Source organism: Gymnodraco acuticeps, unplaced genomic scaffold (assembly GCF_902827175.1).
Source record: "Gymnodraco acuticeps unplaced genomic scaffold, fGymAcu1.1, whole genome shotgun sequence".
NCBI lineage: Eukaryota > Metazoa > Chordata > Actinopteri > Perciformes > Bathydraconidae > Gymnodraco > Gymnodraco acuticeps.
In genome coordinates, this window is record NW_022992185.1 from 371,948 (window position 1) to 393,119 (window position 21,172).

Below are 21,172 nucleotides of genomic sequence, written 5' to 3' on the forward strand. Positions count from 1 at the left end.
GTAGTCGTTGTGCAGATTGGTCCATTTCAGAATAATATATATGATATGTTTTATAATGATTGATCATGAAAGTGTTCTCAAAGCTGGTGAAGGTGCAGCTAGTCTGAATGACTTTGTATACTGCAGGGTAGCTTGTGGATTTACTCCAGGTGGAACTAAAGTCTGATTCAACACTTGATTATATTTCACATCATTCATCCAGATCTGTGAAGTAACTAAAGGTATTAATACATGTAGTGGAGTAGAAGTACACCATGTACCTCTGAACTGTAGTGGAGTAGAAGTACACCATGTACCTCTGAACTGTAGTGGAGTAGAAGTACACCATGTACCTCTGAACTGTAGTGGAGTAGAAGTACACCATGTACCTCTGAACTGTAGTGCAGTAGAAGTACACCATGTACCTCTGAACTGTAGTGGAGTAGAAGTACACAGTGGCAAAACATTGAAATACTTAAATAAAGTACAAGTATCTCAAAATTGTACCCAGGTAGTACTTGAGTTTATGAACTTAGTTACTTTACACCAGATGCCATAAAGATAGAAAGACTAAGCCTTGCACAGAGGCATGAAAATACATTTTCAAAATGCTCAACAGTGCTGCTAAAATTATAAACTACACAATTAAAATAAATGCTTTTATATATTTATATTAGATGTGACTCTTTGGCGTTTCTGTTATTATTACCTGCTGCTTTAGTTGTTCTGACTGCTAACATCCTGATATTCCTCATTTTAAAGCCGATATCCCGTGGGGTCAGGGGTCGGGTCCTTGTCACCTTTTTCATACCTGATGACTTTGCCTCCCTGACTGCAGTTGCTTTAGCGTGTAGAAGCTAGTAAGCCTACTATTTGATTTGTTTTAGATAGGCACAACATGTTTCATATGCAGACCTTATTTTCCTGTTCCATGTTAAAATAAAACATTTTCAATGGTCATTTTTTTTGGTCATGGAAAATGAGGTAAAGGTCATTGAGAAGTCATTGGAAATCATTGGTGAAAAAGTGTATGAACCCTGTATCAAGTATTTCCCATTGCAATCCGTAAACATTCAAATAACCTTTGTGGAATATTACAGTGACCCCTATGCTGATCCATACTATGACTATGAAATGGAGGCCCTATGGCGGGGTGGTCAGTATGAAAACTTCAGAGTGCAGTACACAGAAGCTCCTCTTCCTTACCCCTACAGTGTGAGTATCCTCCGCAGACTGCCCGAGTGTTCAGGTTGTCAGTGCAAAATCAAGAAACATGTCTAAGCATAGACCAAGCAGAGCACAACATGTGAACAACATGTATAGTGGACAGTACAAGGACATGTGACAGTTAGGGATGGGAATTTGAAAGCAAATGTATATTCGAATATTCGACCCCCAAAAAAATGGTTAACCGAAATGTACATATCCTATAAAAAAAAATATGTGGACATTTTTTTTACACAAAAATAAAAGATTTAATTTTCAAAGATAAATAAATACATGTTTAAATAAATATAGAAACCAAGTCGAATGTGTCAAATGTATTGAACTGGTGATCACAGTTTGAACAGTTGACAGCTATAGGCCTACAGCTTTCATGCTTAAAACATAACTTGGTTTTTAAATGAAAGAGGGATCGTACACGAACAACATAACCGGTTAGGGTAATGTAACCCGTGACAACAGAGATCAACCTATAGCAGGGCCTATGCACAGAATGCAGCTATTCAATACTCATTCTTCTTTAAGAATATGAGCATGTCTACTCAGGGGAGAGGCGGGTCACAATCAGGCCAGCTGTAGAGAAGACCCTCTCAGCTGGAATTTGGGCATAAGATGAGGTTTGAGTCTGCGTGATCTGCGTGTAGGGAGGGGCTAGCAACTAATCATTGGCTAGAACTAGCTAGATCTGATGGATTTGGACATAAACACGAGTGAAGTATAACCGGACGCGAGAGAGAGAGATCTGCAGCTCTGCCCGCTGTGAGGGACCGGTGAGCGGAGCAAAACACACCTTTAGACCTAAGACATTTAGCTATGGCACTGTTGTATACATTGAATTATTCCATTTGATAATATGTAATCAACTTAGGCACCCCTCCCAAAAAAAAAAATATTCTCATAGTCGAATACCTGAATAATTTCGAATATTCGATTAATCGTTCCCATCCCTAGTGAGAGTAATGCTTTTTATTAAGTACAGTCACCACTTATTCTTTACCTGGACACAGCCTTTTCCTTTAGAAATAAACTCATCAGTAGGAATGAATGGGCCTTAGAATGAGTTCCACAGGAAGACTAACCTTTTTTGCTAGAAAACTAAACATATTTATTTGACAGGAGCGAGAACGTGACCAGGACCCTCGGGAGAGGCACCGGGACCGAGAGAGGGAGAGAGACCACCGTGAGAGGGAGCGCAGGCAGAGAGAGAGGGAGAGAGAGCGAGAGCGCGAGAAGGAGAGGATGCGGCGGAAAGACGAGTGGGAGAGGGACCGGATGAAGCGGGATGAGAAGGAGAGGCCGAGGATGCGTCCTCCTCGAGACCCCAGGGAGAAGAAAGACGAGGACAAAGTGAAACCACGTTCTCCCCTCAGTCTGCCTCCTAAGTAAGTGAAGTTTGAGCTGGCTTCAGGTACAGTGTTTTATTATCTGAGATTTTCCATATCATCTTCTTGGGGTTGTCCTTTACCTGCTCAAAATGATCCCACACTTGAACATAAATAATGTAATGACCAGGCCTGAATGAAGTGTGAAAAAAAACTGTCACACAGCCAAGACAGTTTTCTTTTCATGACACTTCTTTTTAATATAATGTTTTCAGGAGCACACAGTTCTTCATTAATCCAGCCTATATGTTTGCTCTCAAAGAAAACCAGATTGATGCATTTAACTTTAAAGGGGACCTATCATGCAAGATGAACTTTTTGATGTCTTTTATACATAAATATGTGTCAGGGAACTCACGCAGCATCAGAAAATAAAACCTTCTCTCTTTTCCTCCGTACACAAATCTCTAAAAACGGAGGTACAACGGAGCTATTGCCTAAAAATAGCATGATAGGTGAACTTTAAAATCTCCTATCATTATCCTCGGGGGGAGTTTACCCCTGGAGCCTTTAGCAGAGGCCTGTACTACGAATCCAGTTCAACAGACTCTGGATATGTTTGAGTTAGCTGGTTTACCTAATCCAAAATGAAATAATTGTTTTTGTATTAAATAATAAACCTGATTTGTACAGCATTTTAGTATAGTAGTACATTTAACGTGTCAAAAACAAAGTGACAGTAACAGACTGGAACAAGAACAAACCAGTGTTTTTTTACATCTAGTACTAACAAAGTAGGCATTTTCTTTGTGCAAATAAACAAGGAAATTCAATAATCACACCCTGCAATAAAATTAAAAATAAATTTCAAGTAACTCAACTCTCACTCATCAGCAGTGTTGTGCTAGTTACTGAAAACCAGTAACTAGTTACCGTTACTAGTTACTTCATTTCAAAAGTAACTCAGTTACTTTACTAGTTACTTACACCCAAAAGTAATGCGTTACTGTGAAAAGTAACGTTTTAGTTACTTTACAAAAGGGCTCCCATGAATGCCCTTATAGCCTTCATTTCAGTACTGTTATTGCATTGGAGAATAATACAATCTGTTGATCAACTTGACATGCATTATATGCAATCTGGATTGCATCGATATTAGCTGGCTTTCCATTTTTGTATATTCTTTCTCCAGGTAGTTGGAAAAAGTTTTCCGTCCCATATGCCGTGTGCCGCCCGGACATGCTATCATGCTAACTAGCTCCCTGGAAGCGGGTGACTCCACTGTAGCAATAGCCTGCATGTGTTCTACAACATACCGTGCAATGGCTTTATCGACTTTTCCCTGGCTAGCAGTCCCTTGGTTAAAATCCAGCCGCTGTTGCTTAGGTGGAGGTGGAGTAGCGTCGGCTGAGTCTCTGTGGTCTTAGCTACTAGCTTCGTCCCAGCATGTTGTTTTTGCAGATGTTTTAAGATATTTGAATGACTGGTTTGGGCAGTAGATAAGATCTTTGACCCGCCAAGACACAACTTACATTTAACAGAAACGTTCTTTTCTTTGTGCTCGACAAAAGTGAAATAGTGAGAATATCTCCAGGTGGAGAAACTAGACTTGAGCTCCGCCGCCGCCATGATAGTCTTGTTAGTAAACAACACAAACACGCCCACAGCACATCTCCGCATGTGACACAGGAAGTATCTAAGTACATTTACTCAAGTACTTAAGTACAGTTCTCATCTCTGTTCGCCTGGCTGTTGACTATATAAAAAAAACTAACGGAGTAACGGACCATGTAGTAACGGTAACTGAGTTACTGCATTTAAAAAGTAATGCGTTAGAGTACTAGTTACTGCCAAAAGTAACGGCGTTACAGTAACGCGTTACTTGTAACGCGTTAGTCCCAACACTGCTCATCAGACAGGTTTTTTTTCAGGAAGATGAGCATGTCCACATTTCCAGGTAGAAGCTGGGATGTTTGGGCGTTTACAACATCCCCTGCTGTGGAAAAAACTCTCTCTCTTGGTACTGATGTGGCTGGGACAGAGAGATATGCTTTGGTCATGGGTGACAGCAGTGGGTAAAGCGTTGCACTGTCTCTCCACCAGTTGAGAGGACAGTCAGAGAGGAAGATAGAGGTCGCTTTGCGGTACAAGTCAATTTCAGCCTCGATACCAGCGTTGTGCTGTGCGCATGGCACTTCTTTACTGAAAGACTCCCCAAGGAGATCTTCGAGTGCTGTCTTTTTGGAACGAGGAGATTGTTCCTTATCAGCGTCCCTATTGTACATACATAAATCAAATATTGCACTTTCCCTATTGCACCTAGTGTCCGTCAGGAATGATTTCTTACTTTATTTTTTACAACTAGGCTATATTAAATAGATAAAGGTGTGCTTTCTCGCTCTCGCTCTCTCTCTGTCTCGCTCTCTCTCTGTCTCGCTTGCTCACAGAGGCTTTGTGCTCCTCCGTGGCGATGACGGCCACATAACATTTATGTCAAAAACTGAGATTTCATAGCTGTAACCCAGCTTCCGGTTTTGGGCATGCTGGCTGCGCATCACACTCTTCACCAATGATAATGTTTAGATGGATTTAGGAACTTCCCCTCGATTCTATTGGCTCTATTGGTTCAAAAGTGGTGTCAATCACCAAAATCGACCGATGGGTTCCAGAGATATGGCAAATCCACCCAAATGACCCCAGAAGTGATTTTCTTTTTGCTAAATCCCTCTAAAAAGGTCAACTTGTTTTGCATCAATCTTGATACAGGGTACTTATTATATGTTATAGTGTGGATTCCTAAAGCTTTTAGTCTACCATCCCATCATTCAAGGGTGGTTTTCACTATAAGTCATGTTTTTTGTGGACGGACACAATCATTTACATTTTCTTTTACTATGTTCAATCTGAATTTACTTTAAAATAAAACAAATCTATATTGATTCTGACTCTTCGACATCCAACTCACAGGTTTATCATTGCTTTGAGGAAAAAGATTATTAATTGAACCCTTTTAGACGTGAAGATATGGTCATTTGTTCTGGGAATGTCATTTTGACCTGGAAAACAGGCTCGGGACTTAACAGGTTAATGGGTTCCATTTCCGGCATTGACTGAAGGCTATTGTGTGATTTCGGATGTTGAAGTACGGATGTGGGGTCTTCGAGTTTGAGTGGGAGCTCTGTTTTGAATCTATGTTTATCCCCATCACTGTCTGCTGCTGCCTCAAGGACTTCTGCCTCAGCAATAGCAGCGGCTGCTTCTCTTTCTATGCTCAGGACGTCCAGAGATGCATCTATACGTGCTCTTTCTATTTTCATTTTCATTTATGTTTTAGCAAAAGAAACTTGTGCTCTTGCTGCTTCTGCTTTTGCGTGTGGAAGCACTGCTTTTCACGGAGCTTGATGCGACAGACCTTACTTCGTACGAGGTTGCCTATTTTTCCCCCATTGTGTAGCCGAGGATGAGGTTTCTTCGTTAGCACTGCTGTTGTTGTAGCCTTCTCTCTAGCTGTAACGTAGCAGCAGTAACTTGTATCTGCCCAAACCTGTTGTCCGTCCTACGTGCACGTATCTCTTGTGCACTTTGACTGTCAGCTAATCACCTTCCACCATCAAGGACTAAAGACCGCAGATGTCGTTTAATCGTTTTAATGATGCAGAAAGGGTGAAACTAGGAAATAAACACAATACAAGAAGGACATAAATATGCAGAAGAATATTTACACACATTATACATCATACATTGAATTAACACCAAAGAACATGCACACACTTGGCTGTAGCACAAAATGATGGCTCTAGCTAACGGTAGTTCTACAGAGGAGTTTACAACACACATTAACTATCATCCCAAAAATATTCTCTATAAACATTATGAATTGCTTCACATATTAACTGGAAATGAAAGAACACTATGCTTATATCAATTGTACATACCAAGAATGCGACCAAAGGCATGGAACGTCAAAGATTGGAGCGGATTGTGGTCACCATAAACATGTGGCTGTCCTGTTCACATGTAGCTTCCTCACTAGGTCACAAGTAGTGATGTGTCGGTCGCGAACCAGCTGATTCTTTTGAACGGCCCTTTGGTACAAACGAGGGGAACCGAGTCGTACTTGTTGAGAGCCGTTCTTTTTATCGTTCAATCGTTGGTCCGCACTCACTGCCTGCCAAAATCCACTCGCCTTTTTAAAAAGCTTGATTTTGTTCCCCAAACGTATTCTGTGAAGACCCGCCCCCCTACTCTGATTGGTAGGTTTCAGCACGAGGAGTGAGATGGGGTGGGTCTTAACGGAATACGCGCGAGAGAGAAGTCATAACAAGTGGTACAGGACAGATAGACGACGTGTTCTTCGGATGGAAAATGAGCCAAACACGAATTGGATGCTCTTCAACCAAAACCCAGGCAGTGATAAAACGGCTCTTTTGAACGGCTCTTTGAAAGGAACGGAGCCATAAGATCCGGCTCCCTTCGAAGAGCCATAATTCCAATCACTAGTCACATGGTACATATTTTACACATTTCAACTACTGCCAGCAGGGGGAGACAAATCCAACAAATGAAGAACAATGCCCTGATGAGGACATAACAATTATACACACCTTGTGTAATATAAGGTGTTGATTTCCTTAGGCCACACCCTCCCTTATTACACAAATACACATCACCTGATATCCTTAAATCCAATACACATTCAACTTCATACAGCGAAGAGTTGGAAAATATGCATACAAATGATGATATTGTCCAAAACTCACTTGCCTAATAATTGTTTCAGTTGAATCAAATCATTTCTATCGATGTGCTCAGTTCCATCTGATCAAATATTGTTCATGGTTAAAGAATAAGAACTGGTTGGAACTTATGTATGGATGTCACAATACCAAAAATGTAGTAGTCGATACCAATACCAATAAAATATCCCGATACCAAAGTGGAGTACAAAACAATCAATCCCGTGTAGTCAACTACACTACTATGATAGTCTACTCTGTTGCTTTGAATGTCACTTATTTCACAGAAAAGACTGTAGTTACATTGAATTTAGGACTGTACATATAAACATTTTCAAATAAGTTAATGCAAGGTAGTTGCCTCAACTTCCTGAAGCCTGTATGCTCTGTTTACAATTTTTTTGAACAACCTGTTTTAAAATAGAAATGCATGACGTTAGGGTTATGCAAAGGTCAACATCAGATTACATCCACTGATGCCTTTCCAGAAAACTCCTCCAGCAGTCATTAAACACAGAGGAGTGCAAACATCCTAGTAGCTTTGGTTATTCTTCCTGGCCTCATGGGTTTATTGGCCCTGCTTCCCTTTTTCATACCTTTCCTAAATGAATCATGTTGATAAGAAAACATATTTGCGGGCTAATAATAGCTCATGTTATGATTCTATTTTTAGCTGTATGAGTTGTGCTCTGAGGTCACATGTTTGCTATTGCATCATACCTGCAGTGTCTCTCATCCACTGGGGGATATGTGCCCTTTATGTACTCGTGTTGTGTATGCACATACATAAGGAAATCAATTGATTCATTGGGTTGAAGCAGATCATTTTGTAATTCCAGCTATGATTCCCGGTTCCATGTTGACGGTAGTTTTTAGTTGAATTCTTCCTTATGAAATGTGATGTAGAGCTTCAAAGCAGCACATTGTCCAAAGGCACTTGCTATTTAATAGTAAACGTATCCTCCTCAAATAAGATTGTTGCTGTATGGTTTAGGCTAGGCATTCAAACACAGAGAAAGGTCTCCTTCAAAAAAGCGTTTCTTGTATACAGGATCAATTCACAGTGTGAATATCCACTCTGTTCATTTCCTCCAACACATATTTACATCAACTCTTAAAGATAAACATTTGAATCTGGCTGTGTTTGCAAAAATAAACATTGGCCTCTCTCCTTGGGAAAATCCCATACATGTTGATTGTAAATGTCACAGCTGTGAATTATCCAGCGGCTTATTGCAAATCAGCTCCTTTCTACAGTATGGCAGCAGGTCCCTCTCCCACTCGTCTTTTTTTTTTATGACACGATGATGCAATCAATCCACATGTTTTTTTATTCTCTTTCTGAAATATATATATTCGTTTGTTGTACTCCTGGGTTTTACATTGTTGCTGGGGTCAGGGGGGACTATCTGATAGTCCCTTGTGATTTTCAAATAGTATTTTTAGCTTGAAATGCCCATGCCTACTAATGGCGCGTTTCCACTGCAGGCCTCGCTCGGTTTGGTTAGGCCTTATTAGGCCCGGCTCACTTTAATGCTGCGCTTCCATTACAGTTTAGGAACTGGGGTAGTTACTATAGTAACGCAGTGTAGGCGGAGCCGTGACGTCATCTTCAACGAGAGCCCCAGAAAAACAACACAGCCGTTAGCTGTTAGCACTCAGAGCTCACAGCTCTTCATATCTGTTCAGAAACTAGACAACAGTTAAACAAGTACAAACCACAGACTGTCTGTGTCATGGCGAATACAGTCGCTGGTTTATTTATGTCTGTATAGGCCGTTGTTGTGAGTGAGTGTGGACGGTCAGAGCATATATAACATTAGTTTAGCCAAGCTCCATTTAGAAAACACGCATTTTAAAAGGTGTTTCTCTGCCGTCTGTCTGCAGACTTGTCAAAGCATTAATTCATGGTTTCTACTAACCGGTATCAGTATGTTGTTACTTCGGCATCATTTAGAAACGTGTATTACAATTAAATCACGGTCAAATATGTTCATCTTGTTGAAGTTGTAGCCCCCTTGCCAGCGATTCTCTCTCTAGTTTAGCATACTCAGCCCGACTCAGCCTGGTTGTTCCTGGCCCTAGAACCACGATTTTATGGGGCCAGACAAACTGTGAATTAGGACCCGCTAGCCGGTACTAGGCCAAGTGGAAACGCAACCAAAAACGGGCCCCGCACGGCTCGGCACGCTTAAAGCGAGCTACCGCGCTGCACTGGAAACGCGCCATAAATGGTTTTTCCTTGTACTTACTATTTCATGGTCCTGTGTAGACTTTACAGCTGTAGAAATAGCAAAAGAGGGTGAAGGTGGATATAGATGTTAGGGTGTAGTGATTCATAAATACACTCTCAAACTGTTATCACTCTGAAACATTTCAGCCTATCATATGGACTCTTAAAGACAACCATTTTACAAATGATGTCTTTGCTTCACCAGGGGAAACATATCACGGTCTGAACTGTGCAGAGCGGCATGATGTGAACATATAGCAGCAATGAGTCTAATAACATTTAGAATTAGATTGGGTCTCTCAAACAGTCGAACTGCTTTTCAGGCTCGGTCACCTTATTAAAACAGGCAATATTTAAAACAGCATAGAAATGATCAGATTTCTCAAGTTTATACAAAATTAGAAAATAGTTTGTTTTTACTCTGCTCCTTGTCTCTTAACCCTCTGTTGATCTTTAATTGAATCTCCTCAGCAGGCCGATGGAGCCTCCTTTGAAGAAGGACGATCTTCCAGTCATGAGGCGACCAGATGAGTGGAAGGACCCCTGGCGTCGGTCCAAGTCCCCCAGGAGACGCCCAGGGCCTGGCTCCCCACCACGAGACCGCCGGCGACATCGGCCCTCAGGCTCCTCTGTCTCTATGTCCAACTCCTCCAGGTAGGATCTTCTTTTCAGTCAGGATATCAATGACGAGAGCCATAATGTGTTCCGATGTTCATGATTATTGGAGAAACTATATTCGACTATGGCCCTAGCTTCTTATTTTCAGTGAGGATATCCTGTGTCTTCATGAGGGGGAAATGGTTTTGTATTGTGTTAAAACACGCAGCATTGCCGTTATCTTCCTGTCACAAAAGGATGCCTGCAGTTAGGGTTAAGTCCCCAATAAAGGTGCTCTCAAATGATGCCACACATACAGTGCAGGTTCATCTCAATAAATTAGAATATCGTGGAAAAGTTTATTAATTTCAGTATTTCAATTCATAAAGTTAATCTCATATATTAGTTAGATTCATTTCACACAAAGTGAATTATTTCAAGTATTTCTTTGTTTTAATCTTGGTGATTAGGGCTTACAGCTAATGAAAACCCAAAATTCAGTTTTTCAGAAAATTAGAATATTACATAAGACCAATTTAAATCAATTTAAAAAAAGAACATTTAAATACAGAAATGTTAATGTTTCTGCTCTCACTACACAGCGTGGCATGTGGGTGATCAGCCTGTGGCTCTGCAGAGGTGTGATGGAAGCCCAGGTTGCTTCCATAGCGGCCTTCAGCTCGTCTGCGTTGTTGGGTCTGGTGTCTCATCTTCCTCTTGAAAATACCCCATAGATTCTCTACGGGGTTCAGGTCAGGGGAGTTTTCTGGCCAATGAAGCACAGTAATGGTCATTCAACCAGGTGTTGGTACTTTTGGCAGTGTGGGCAGGTGACAAGTCCTGCTGGAAAATGAAATCAGCATCTCCATAAAGCTTGTCAGAAGAAGGAAACATGAAGTGCTCTAAAATGTCCTGGTAGACGGCTGTGTTGACTTTGGACTTAATAAAACACAGTGGACCAACAGCAGCAGATGACATGGCTCCCCAAACCATCACTGACTGTGGAGACTTCACAATGGACTTCAAGCATCTTGGATTGTGTGCCTCTCCACTCCACAGACTCTGGGACCTTTTATTATGTGTGACTGGCGTAGCCACACACAGTATAGTATTCGACATACTTATCTAATCTTATTCTCCTTCTTCCACCACAAATTGTGTCATGCTACTAGTCTGGCAGCGTTGACACGAAACACACAAGAAACACCTCAAAATGTGCGGAATGACCGGGATCGGGTTGCTATGTCTTTTATAAGACATTCGCCTAGCCCTTTTCACGCAAATCGCAGAAAACTGTGATAATTTGCCCCATAGGAATGAATGGGAAATCCATTTGAACAGAGCTCAAAAACACCCCACTTTGACCCCATACAGATTCCACATACTTTAACGTAGAACAAAAGTTCCAAGTTTAAACGGTTCTCGAGACTATGGACTTTATTAGACTAATTGGATATATTTTGATGGCTAGTACGGTTCTCACGTAGTCGCAGCTTACGTTTTGTGAAAATGTCACACTGTTTCACATTTTATAATGGGTGTGTATGGGAGAGCTCGTTCAGCCTTAGAGTGGGTGACATCACGGCTAGAGGGGAGAGGAGCTGTCAAATCTAAAGACTTTCTTTCCAACTATTCCTCGGCTGGCCACCATTTTCACTCTTCATACATCATTTGGTGATCATAATGTAAGGAAATGTGTCTCTCTGACAGGCTGTCTCTCGTTCACTGGCAGGGCGTTGCCGTGGAAACGCTTTGATCTTTGAACACACCTGTCGGTCGTTAACTAAATCCAGTGGTAATCTAAAAATGTCATCGATAAACAGTTGAAATAGTCAGCTAAAAGTGAGCTAAAATGAATGGATATTCTTTGTTGTACCTTAACAATACAACTAATGCTATTAATACTTAATCAGCGGGGGTAATGTTAGCATCGGGACGTGCACCCAAGGTTCAGTCACAGTCAACATTTCTCTGAATTTTCTAGTTTCCAAATGAAATGCAAAATGTACTTTCATCTGAAAAGAGGACTTTGGACCACTGAGCAACAGACAAATTCCTTTTCTCCTTAGCCCAAGTTGTCTCTGGTTCAGGAGAGGCTCCAGCCTCAGTCCACTCCTTGTGAAGCTCCCCCAGATTTTGAATGGCTTTTGCTTGACAATCCTCTCAAGTCTGCGGTCAACTCTGTTGCTTGTGCACTATGACAGTCTTCTGGACAACTGTCAGGTCAGCAGACTTCCCCATGATGGTGTAGCCTACTGAACCAGATGAGAGACCATTTGAAAGCTCAGGAAACCGTTGAAGGTGTTTTGAGTCGATTATCTGATCAGTGTGACACTGAGTTTACAATATTCAAATTTCTGAGATACTGAATTTGGGGTTTTCATTTGCTGTAATCATCAAGATTAAAAACAAATAATTTAGTTTTTGTGAAATGAATCTATATAATGTATGAGTTTCAAATAGTATTAGTGAAAGTAATCAACTTTTCCATGATATTCTAATTTATTGAGATGTACCTGTATCTAATGAAGCAACTTGTAAAAAAAAAAAATCTTAAGACAATCCAACTAGTAGCTGTTGAGATGTTTAATCCTCGACCAAAGTGGTCATCGTAACAGTCAATTAGAAGCAGCAGAGTTTAAAATATCCTGACTTTTAGTGCAGCATTATTATTCTTGTCATGTTTGGAGGCTACAGTACGTCACCTTTTTTTGTTGGCTGAAGTGGATTTCTCCAAATGATTGTCCATGGCATGCAAGAGTTTGCTATGAGTCGAGGTTTGCTTAATGTAACCTGCAGCCTTAGTGAATGAAGTGCCAGTAACAGCACAGTACAAAACAAACCTTACAAGAAATAAACAACGCTGCTGACAGTTTTAAAGCCATTTTCTTTATGTAACGTTAGCTAAACTATCTAATAATAGATAACATAATGTAACGGTGTTACCTGTGGTCGAAAGTTAATTTCACATTTATAGGCCAATGATCTAAAGGCTATAACTATATTTATTCATCAACATGTTTTTGTCATTGTATACAAAATCTTAAAATGCTCAAAGGCCTAGTGTGTGTTTGCCACTTACTTGTGTAGAGTTTGCGATCTGTTTAAGGAGCAGCTCATGTATCTTATGGGTGCTTTGTTTGTTGCAGGTCTTCGTCTCACTCGTCCTCCTACACAGGCTCTGGGTCATCTCGTTCCCGGAGCCGCTCTTCCTCGTTCAGCTCCTACTCCAGCCACTCGTCCCAGCGCAGCTCCTTCAGTGGCAGCCGCTCCAGGTACAGATCAGTCTGTGTGGCTGTGTGGGTCTCTGTGTATCAATAGGCGCATTCACACCGTAGTACTTTTCCCACAAAGGTTCATCAGAACTTAGTTCATGTGAACTCTTTAGTTCTCATGAACTAAGTACAGATCGCGTTCACACCGGAATAAGTCCCTGGGGGAGGATTAGGCAAATGAGCCGCTGACGTCACTTCTTCTTCTGCTGCTTTGGGTTTACTGGCAAGCTGCAAACAACTTCACGGCGTATACTGCCACCTGAAGTCCTCGGCTTGAAGTCCCCGGAGTTGGGGACTGGCTTCAGTAGAAGGGCTGCGCAGAGTGCAGCAGTCTGCACTCTGCGCAGCCTGCGCTGCTGGCTTCCTCCAAGTTTACAGTAAAACAAACTGGTGGTGTGACCAATGGCCATTTACAATTATTAATACTATTATTAGCATTAGTCTATATTTTGGTTGAAACTAAGACAGGAAAAAAAAAAAAAAACATAAATAATAATAAAAAATATATATAAATAAAATTGAATTTTAAAAATAATTTTCGATTATGGAGACTGTAACGAATAATCGAATAATCGCTGGCATCCCTAGTGTGAACGCGGCTTTAGTACATCTAGCTGTTGGATTTGCAAAAACACAGCCACGCAGTCTTCCCCTACTGCTCCTTTTCTTGCAGACATTTTTATACAGTGTTTTACACGAAGCCCGCTCTGCATAATTCCAGTTCTCCCAGTAGCATGAGTGAGACTTTTCACTATGGGATGGGCCCCCCTCCGTATTCCTCAGAAGCATCAATCTGATTAAGCCAATCCTGATTGTGATGTAATCGACCCACCCCTAAATAGCTTGTGCTTCAACGCAGCTTTGTACAAGATAAGCACCTATTTTTTTCCGCCCAGCACCAAGGGCTGTGGTGAGTTATCTCACTTATACTACTATGAGAACCAGCGTTACACAACTAAAGTTATCATTCATAGCATAGGGGCCAGTCTGACCCTGTGCTGGAAATGTAGTATTAGTGGCCGAGTCTGTGATCCCAGACTATAAAACAGTTTGAGTGTTGCTCTGAAGAGAGTAAAAGTGTTTGAAAGATTATGTGCACGCTTTTTAAGGGTATGTGCAATAGGGTGGTCCTTTGTGCCATGTCAATTTTCAAATTCATTTATTTTAAGCTCCAACCACTGGAATTTGTTATGATAGTCAAGAAAACTCTCCTGGTGAATTTTATTGAAATTCCAACAACATGTACCCCTCCCTCATCACCTGGGCTGCCACACCAGCAGCACGGTGCTGCAACTGAGGCTAAACTTCAAGGTTGACTTCCCGACTTTCAATTTTAAGGACCACCCTAATGTGCAAGGGTGATGCGTGATTACCCAACGCAGACATCACGATCACCAGTCAATCAGGATTTGCACAATGAGATTGATGCTTCGGAGGAATACGCAGGGAGGCGCCACATAGTGAGACATCCGGGAATGTTGAAGTTAAATAGATAATGTAGATAAACACCTTCTTAATCAAGTTAATACAAATCTTAACCTCTTTAAACAATAGTGTTGACCACGTGTTGGACTTAGTTATTTCAACTAACAGGATGTAAGATGTATTAGCAATAAATTAGTAAACATTCGGAATGTTTTGACTATTTGCTTATTTGCAATGTACTTATATTTCCTAGAGCTTATCATTAAGACTGCAAGCAAACAAAGCTAGCCTGGCTTTGTCTAAGCTTTATAATAAAATGCCTACCAGCAAATGAGCATGTTGTATCTTGATTTGATACCTTTAAGCTCTTTTTTATCCATTTGTATTTGTTGAAATGACTACCCACAGATCATTTTCCAAAGCCTCTGAGATGACAAAGGGTTTGGTAGTATTCCAAATAAGGTTTAGGTTCAGTAAATAAGTGATTGTAAACTTGTAGTGTCCATATTAAGAGAGAGTTCCTGTTGTGCTTTGGAGCTTGTAGTAGGTGGATGTCGTCCCCTTCAGACAGAGCTAGTCTACAATGTGAGATCCATTTGAAAGTGATTTTGCACATTGCTTAGCTATCTACAGGGTTCGTACGGGTGCTTGAAATCCTTGAAAATGCTTGAAATTTGACGTGGTGTTTTCAAGGTTGGGAAAGTGCTTGAATTTTGGGAATGGTGCTTGAAATTGAGATAAAGTGCTTGAAAATGTAAATGCTTTACTTTTACAATAAATTGCTGTCTGACTGAATAGTTCGCTTTTTAGATTAAAAGAAAAGAATTGCTTCGCTTCTACATAAAACAGCTCCGCTGCGGACTTCCCGCGCTATGCGCGCGACCTGCAAGTGTTTGTGTTACGTGTGACCTGGGCATTCTGATGAGAGTGATAGATGACTGTGTGCCAGGAGGTTGCAGTTTCAACGAGCGTTAGCTAGCAGAAGACAAATACAAGCCATGGCTAAGACGAGGGTCAAGCCCACGAGTAGCCTCCTGCAAAGTTTGCAACATAACGATGCGAGAGTCTGCGCTGACGAGCCACATGAAAGGCACGCCGTAGTAGAGCATTTTAGATTAGGCTAACGTTGCATGTTACGTTTGTTTAAGCTAACGTTAGCTAGCTGAATAGCGAACTCGATTGAGGGATAATAATAATTGCAGGGGACAATCATTTCAGAGGAGCGTACCTATGTTACAGTATGTGCGTTACAGTCGCCATCCTGTGGTGTTCAGAGGACGAAGCTCTCACGGCATTTCGTGTTATAGTCACAAAATATAATCTATTGATTCGACACAGAGCGATTTTGAAAGCAATGTATTTCTACTGGTAGTATGTTTCGTGCCTAAACCAAATGTGACTTGCTCTATCGAAATCAGTCACATTGACCCGAAGACACATCTGTGTGTGTGTGTGTGTGTGTGTGTGTGTGTGTGTGTGTGTGTGTGTGTGTGTGTGTGTGTGTGTGTGTGTGTGTGTGTGTGTGTGTGTGTGTGTGTGTGTGTGTGTGTGGTGTGTGTGTGTGTGTGTGTGTGTGTGTGTGTGTGTGTGTTGTGTGTGTGTGTGTGTGTGTGTGTGTGTGTGTTGTGTGTGTGTGTGTGTGTGTGTGTGTGGTGTGTGTGTGTGTGGTGTGTGTGTGTGTGTGTGTGTGTGTGTGTGTGTGTGTGTGTGTGTGTGTGTGTGTGTGTGTGTGTGTGTGTGTGTACCCCGGGGAAACACTCACAAGAAACACCGGCTGTTGTTATGCTTGCTGTGATGTTACATTAGTCCGTTCTCTGCTTGTAATTATGCCGAAGCTTCAAAGTTGTATTTATCATCTGAATTTGCCGAAACAAGTTTAATATTCTGAAAGCCAAGACTTTGTTTATTTGAAATCAGATGAAAACAAACTGTCTTTTATATAAAATTGAAGTATTATACAAGTAAAACTACGTGTTGCTTCAATCCCATGTAATTGTAGAATGAACACAGTCTTCCTTTGAAGATGTATAAGTCAGGTGTCTTGAGTGGTCAGCATTACCTACAAATCATTGTACACATTTGTAAATATTATTTTCCAGTTGTTACCATTGTGAGTCTATTTGTATGCAGCTCTGCGTGATTTTGTGGCTACAATTCAGGCTAATACACTACCAGAGGTGGAAAAAGTACTCGATCTTGTACTTGAGTAAAAGTACACGTACTCAGATCTTGTACTTAGCAAAAGTAGAAGTACCAGAATGTAGGAATACTCTGTCAAAGTAAAAGTCCTGTATTCAAAATGTTCCTCAAGTAAAAGTAGAAAAGTATTATCATCAAAATATAGTGAAAGTAGCGACAGTAAAAGTAGTCGTTGTGCAGATTGGTCCATTTCAGAATAATATATATGATGTGTTTTATAATGATTGATCATGAAAGTGTTCTCAAAGCTGGTGAAGGTGCAGCTAGTTTGAATGACTTTGTATTACTGCAGGGTAGCTGGTGGATTTACTCCAGGTGGAACTACAGTCTGATTCAACACTTGATTATATTTCACTATCATTCATCCAGATCTGTGAAGTAACTAAAGGGATTAAATATTTAGTGGAGGAAAAGTACACCATGTACCTCTGAACTGTAGAGGAGTAGAAGTACACCATGTACCTCTGACTTGCCAACCTAAAAGTACCTCAACAATAGTAATCAATAATGTATTGAAAAGTTATTTGGCTGATTGTTGTATATTGGCTCAGCCAGGTTATATGGGAGGCCCAGTCTACGTACAGGTCATTCATTTTGAAATATTACACTTAGTTTTCTTTTCTTTAATGGTTTCATCCTCATGTAGAAGGCTATTATGAAACACACATTTGTTTATAGCATAAAGAACATCTGATTTAATGTGAGGTAGGGAAATAATCATTTGAGTATGTGTATATAAATATGTAATTTACAACAGCTGTAAGACGCTTGAAAAGCTGAAAAATGCACCTTGAAAATGCTTGAAAAGTGCTTGAATTTGACTTTGGAAAAGGTGGAAGAACCCTGTATCTATCTAACTAACGAACTAACATTGCTTTTTTTGAATTGTTCGGCTCACACTTGAAATTGTAAATGCATCAACATAATGCAATAGATGAAAGCAATTATAGTCATGTTATTCTTGAAATGAAACTGCATATCAACATTTCATGACTACTTTATGGCTTATAGGTCTCGATCATTCTCCACCTCCCCGTCACCGAGTCCAGCAGCACAGAGGAACGCTAAGAACAAAGCCGATCCCCCCCCTGCGTTAGCCAAAGGGTAACTCTTCAGCACCTTCATCCATTTAAGCCATTGTCCACCGGGAGTATATTATTTGCTTCTATCTTTGTTTCTGTGCACATTCTAGGGTTCAATTTGTTAGTGTTAGTAAATAATGTTGTCATTTCATGTGATTTATTGTCATAACAAGGCAGAATACAGTCTGTGGTTGTAGCTTTCTCCATCATCATGCTTTCTTATTTGTGTTAATGATTTGTTCATCATTAGCTAAAGCATTGCATGTGCTCTGCTGACATGCTAGTTTCTAGCACATGCCTATCAATCACTGTCTGCATGCTTGAAAAAGTGCCTTTTACATCCCTAAGCATGCCGCTGAAGCCGGGTGCCATGCCCCCTCCTCGCAGGGATAAGCCCACCATGAAGAAGGCTCCCAGTCCTCCTCCACCTGGTGGACCAACGGGCAGGCCTTCCAAACCCTTGCCAGAGGGAGGGAAGCCTCCAACCAATCCCCGGGAGACTGGGGGAGCCGGAGGCGCGGCAGGCAGCGGTGGAGTAGGGAGACCCCCTCCTCCAAGGGAACCTGGAAAACCTCCAATTCCGAGGGAAGAGAGGCGAAAAGAACGTCAGCAACATCCTCCACGAAGGTGAGTGCCTCACCATAAGGCCATTTCAGGTTATAACCAGGGGTGCACACAGCGTTTGGTACTCACCCCACACAAAGCGTGGTGTTAATAAGTGCAGTCTTCCTCACTGTCCTCCTCAGTGTCTCCTTCACTGTCCTCTAGTTCCTCTTCTTGCATGGTATATGATGAAGATGCACCTCCCTGTCTCTTTTTAAGCCTCCGATTTGCTTTCTCCAAAACGTGTTGCCAAAAAAAGTCCTCGCATTTCCTGAGGCCAAGTTGAAGGATCAAATACTAAGAAATGATCACATGACTTGAAGTCATATCTGATTTCAGATGTGGGAAGTTACTACAGTTATTCAAGTACTCTACTTAAGTACCATTTTGAGATATTTGTACTTTACTTGGGTATTTCTATTTGATGCTACTTTGTTCTTCTACTCCACTACAGTTCAGAGGTACATGGTGTACTTTTCCTCCACTACATGTATTAATACCTTTAGTTACTTCACAGATGTGGATGAATGATGTGAAATATAATCAAGTGTTAAATCAGACTTTAGTTCCACCTGGAGTAAATCCACCAGCTACCCTGCAGTATACAAAGTCATTCAGACTAGCTGCTCCTTTCACCAGCTTTGAGAACACTTTCATGATCAATCATTATAAAACACATCATATATATTATTCTGAGATGGAACAATTGCACTGTGCAGCAATGACTACTTTTACTTTTGGTACTTTAACTATATGTTGATGATACTACTTTTCTACTTTTACTTGAGAAACATTATGAATTCCTACACAAGAGCTGAGTACTTCTCTCTGAGTACAAACTCTTCCATTAACACCCTGAGTAAGTTTGCACCTGTGTGTTCAGTTTTGCTCCACCTTGTTGTAAATAAAACTGCAGCAGCTTGATAGTGAACTTTGCGATCAGCTGATTTTGCACAGTTCTCCAGTGTATGCGCGGGGCACAGAAAGTGCACAGGGGGAGTCTCCCTCCGCAGCCAGTTGACGTATGTTGTTCATACATACCGACGTTAACAACAACCCCGTCTGTGCACACGGTGAACAACTGAGTCGTCCGGTGATGTAAGCCTCTGCCTCCTGTAAGGCTTCACAGGTCCATTAAGGCCTGTGCAGCTCGGCTTAGTTCGATCAGTCCAATAGTCCGGAGATTTTTTGCAGGGAGCAAAACGCCAAAGTGGCTGCCTAATGTATTTAGTTTTTTTGGACATGTCTACTAATTGACTCAATTGAGTGTTGACCAAAAAGTGTGGACGAAATATGTATTTTGTTTTTGATGACCTACCAGGTACGCAAAGGCGCGCAGTGACAAAAGTGAAGTTACGCATTTCAGATTTCTGCCACGCATGCACACCAGTTGTGTGCACCCCTGGTTATAATACTAATTAAAGTTGCATCAGCAATAAACACACCGCTGCCCCACATATGTCAGCAGCGGGCTTGTTACGACAACTGGACACTACCTAATATTTTCCTTCTTCAAGTTTGTTTAGCTAGGACTTTGACTCAATATTTGTGTGGGGATGATGTCAGCAGGGTTCGTACGGGTGCTTGAAATCCTTGAAAATGCTTGAAATTTGACGTGGTGTTTTCAAGGTTGGGAAAGTGCTTGAATTTTGGGAATGGTGCTTGAAATTGAGATAAAGTGCTTGAAAATGTAAATGCTTTACTTTTACAATAAATTGCTGTCTGACTGAATAGTTCGCTTTTTAGATTAAAAGAAAAGAATTGCTTCGCTTCTACATAAAACAGCTCCGCTGCGGCCTTCCCGCGCTATGCCCGCGACCTGCAAGTGTTTGTGTTACGTGTGACCTGGGCATTCTGATGAGTGATAGATGACTGTGTGCCAGGAGGTTGCAGTTTCAACGAGCGTTAGCTAGCAGAAGACAAATACAAGCCATGGCTAAGACGAGGGTCAAGCCCACGAGTAGCCTCCTGCAAAGTTTGCAACATAACGATGCGAGAGTCTGCGCTGACGAGCCACATGAAAGGTACGCCGTAGTAGAGCATTTTAGATTAGGCTAACGTGGCATGTTACGTTTGTTTAAGCTAACGTTAGCTAGCTGAATAGCGAACTCGATTGAGGGATAATAATAATTGCAGGGGACAATCATTTCAGAGGAGCGTACCTATGTTATGTCAGTCGCCATCCTGTGGTGTTCAGAGGATGAAGCTCCTCACGGCATTTCGTGTTATAGTCACAAAATATAATCTATTGATTCGACACAGAGCGATTTTGAAAGCAATGTATTTCTACTGGTAGTATGTTTCGTGCCTCATAACTGTGTGTGTGTGTGTGTGGTGTGGTGTGTGTGTGTGTGTGGTGTATGTGTGTGTGTGTGTGTGTGTGTGTGTGTGTGTGTGTGTGTGGTGTGTGTGCTGTGTGTGTGTGTGTGTGTGTGTGTGTGTGTGTGTGTGTGTGTGTGTGTGTGTGTGTGTGTGTGTGTGTGTGTGTGGTGTGTGT

The 21,172-nt window shown here is 41.3% G+C and overlaps 1 protein-coding gene across 7 annotated transcripts in view; it reads left to right on the forward strand.

Annotated features, from left to right (window-relative positions):
* zc3h18 (zinc finger CCCH-type containing 18) overlaps nucleotides 1-21,172 on the forward strand; it is a 48,355-nt gene that overhangs the window by 7,868 nt on the left and 19,315 nt on the right. For all 7 annotated transcript variants that reach the window (XM_034205080.1, XM_034205079.1, XM_034205082.1 and 4 more), the window contains exons 8-13: nucleotides 1,080-1,194; nucleotides 2,320-2,585; nucleotides 9,966-10,148; nucleotides 13,241-13,366; nucleotides 18,002-18,094; nucleotides 18,421-18,699. In XM_034205080.1, the coding sequence (XP_034060971.1) occupies nucleotides 1,080-1,194; nucleotides 2,320-2,585; nucleotides 9,966-10,148; nucleotides 13,241-13,366; nucleotides 18,002-18,094; nucleotides 18,421-18,699 (1,062 nt within the window). The remainder of the gene's footprint in view (nucleotides 1-1,079; nucleotides 1,195-2,319; nucleotides 2,586-9,965; nucleotides 10,149-13,240; nucleotides 13,367-18,001; nucleotides 18,095-18,420; nucleotides 18,700-21,172) is intronic.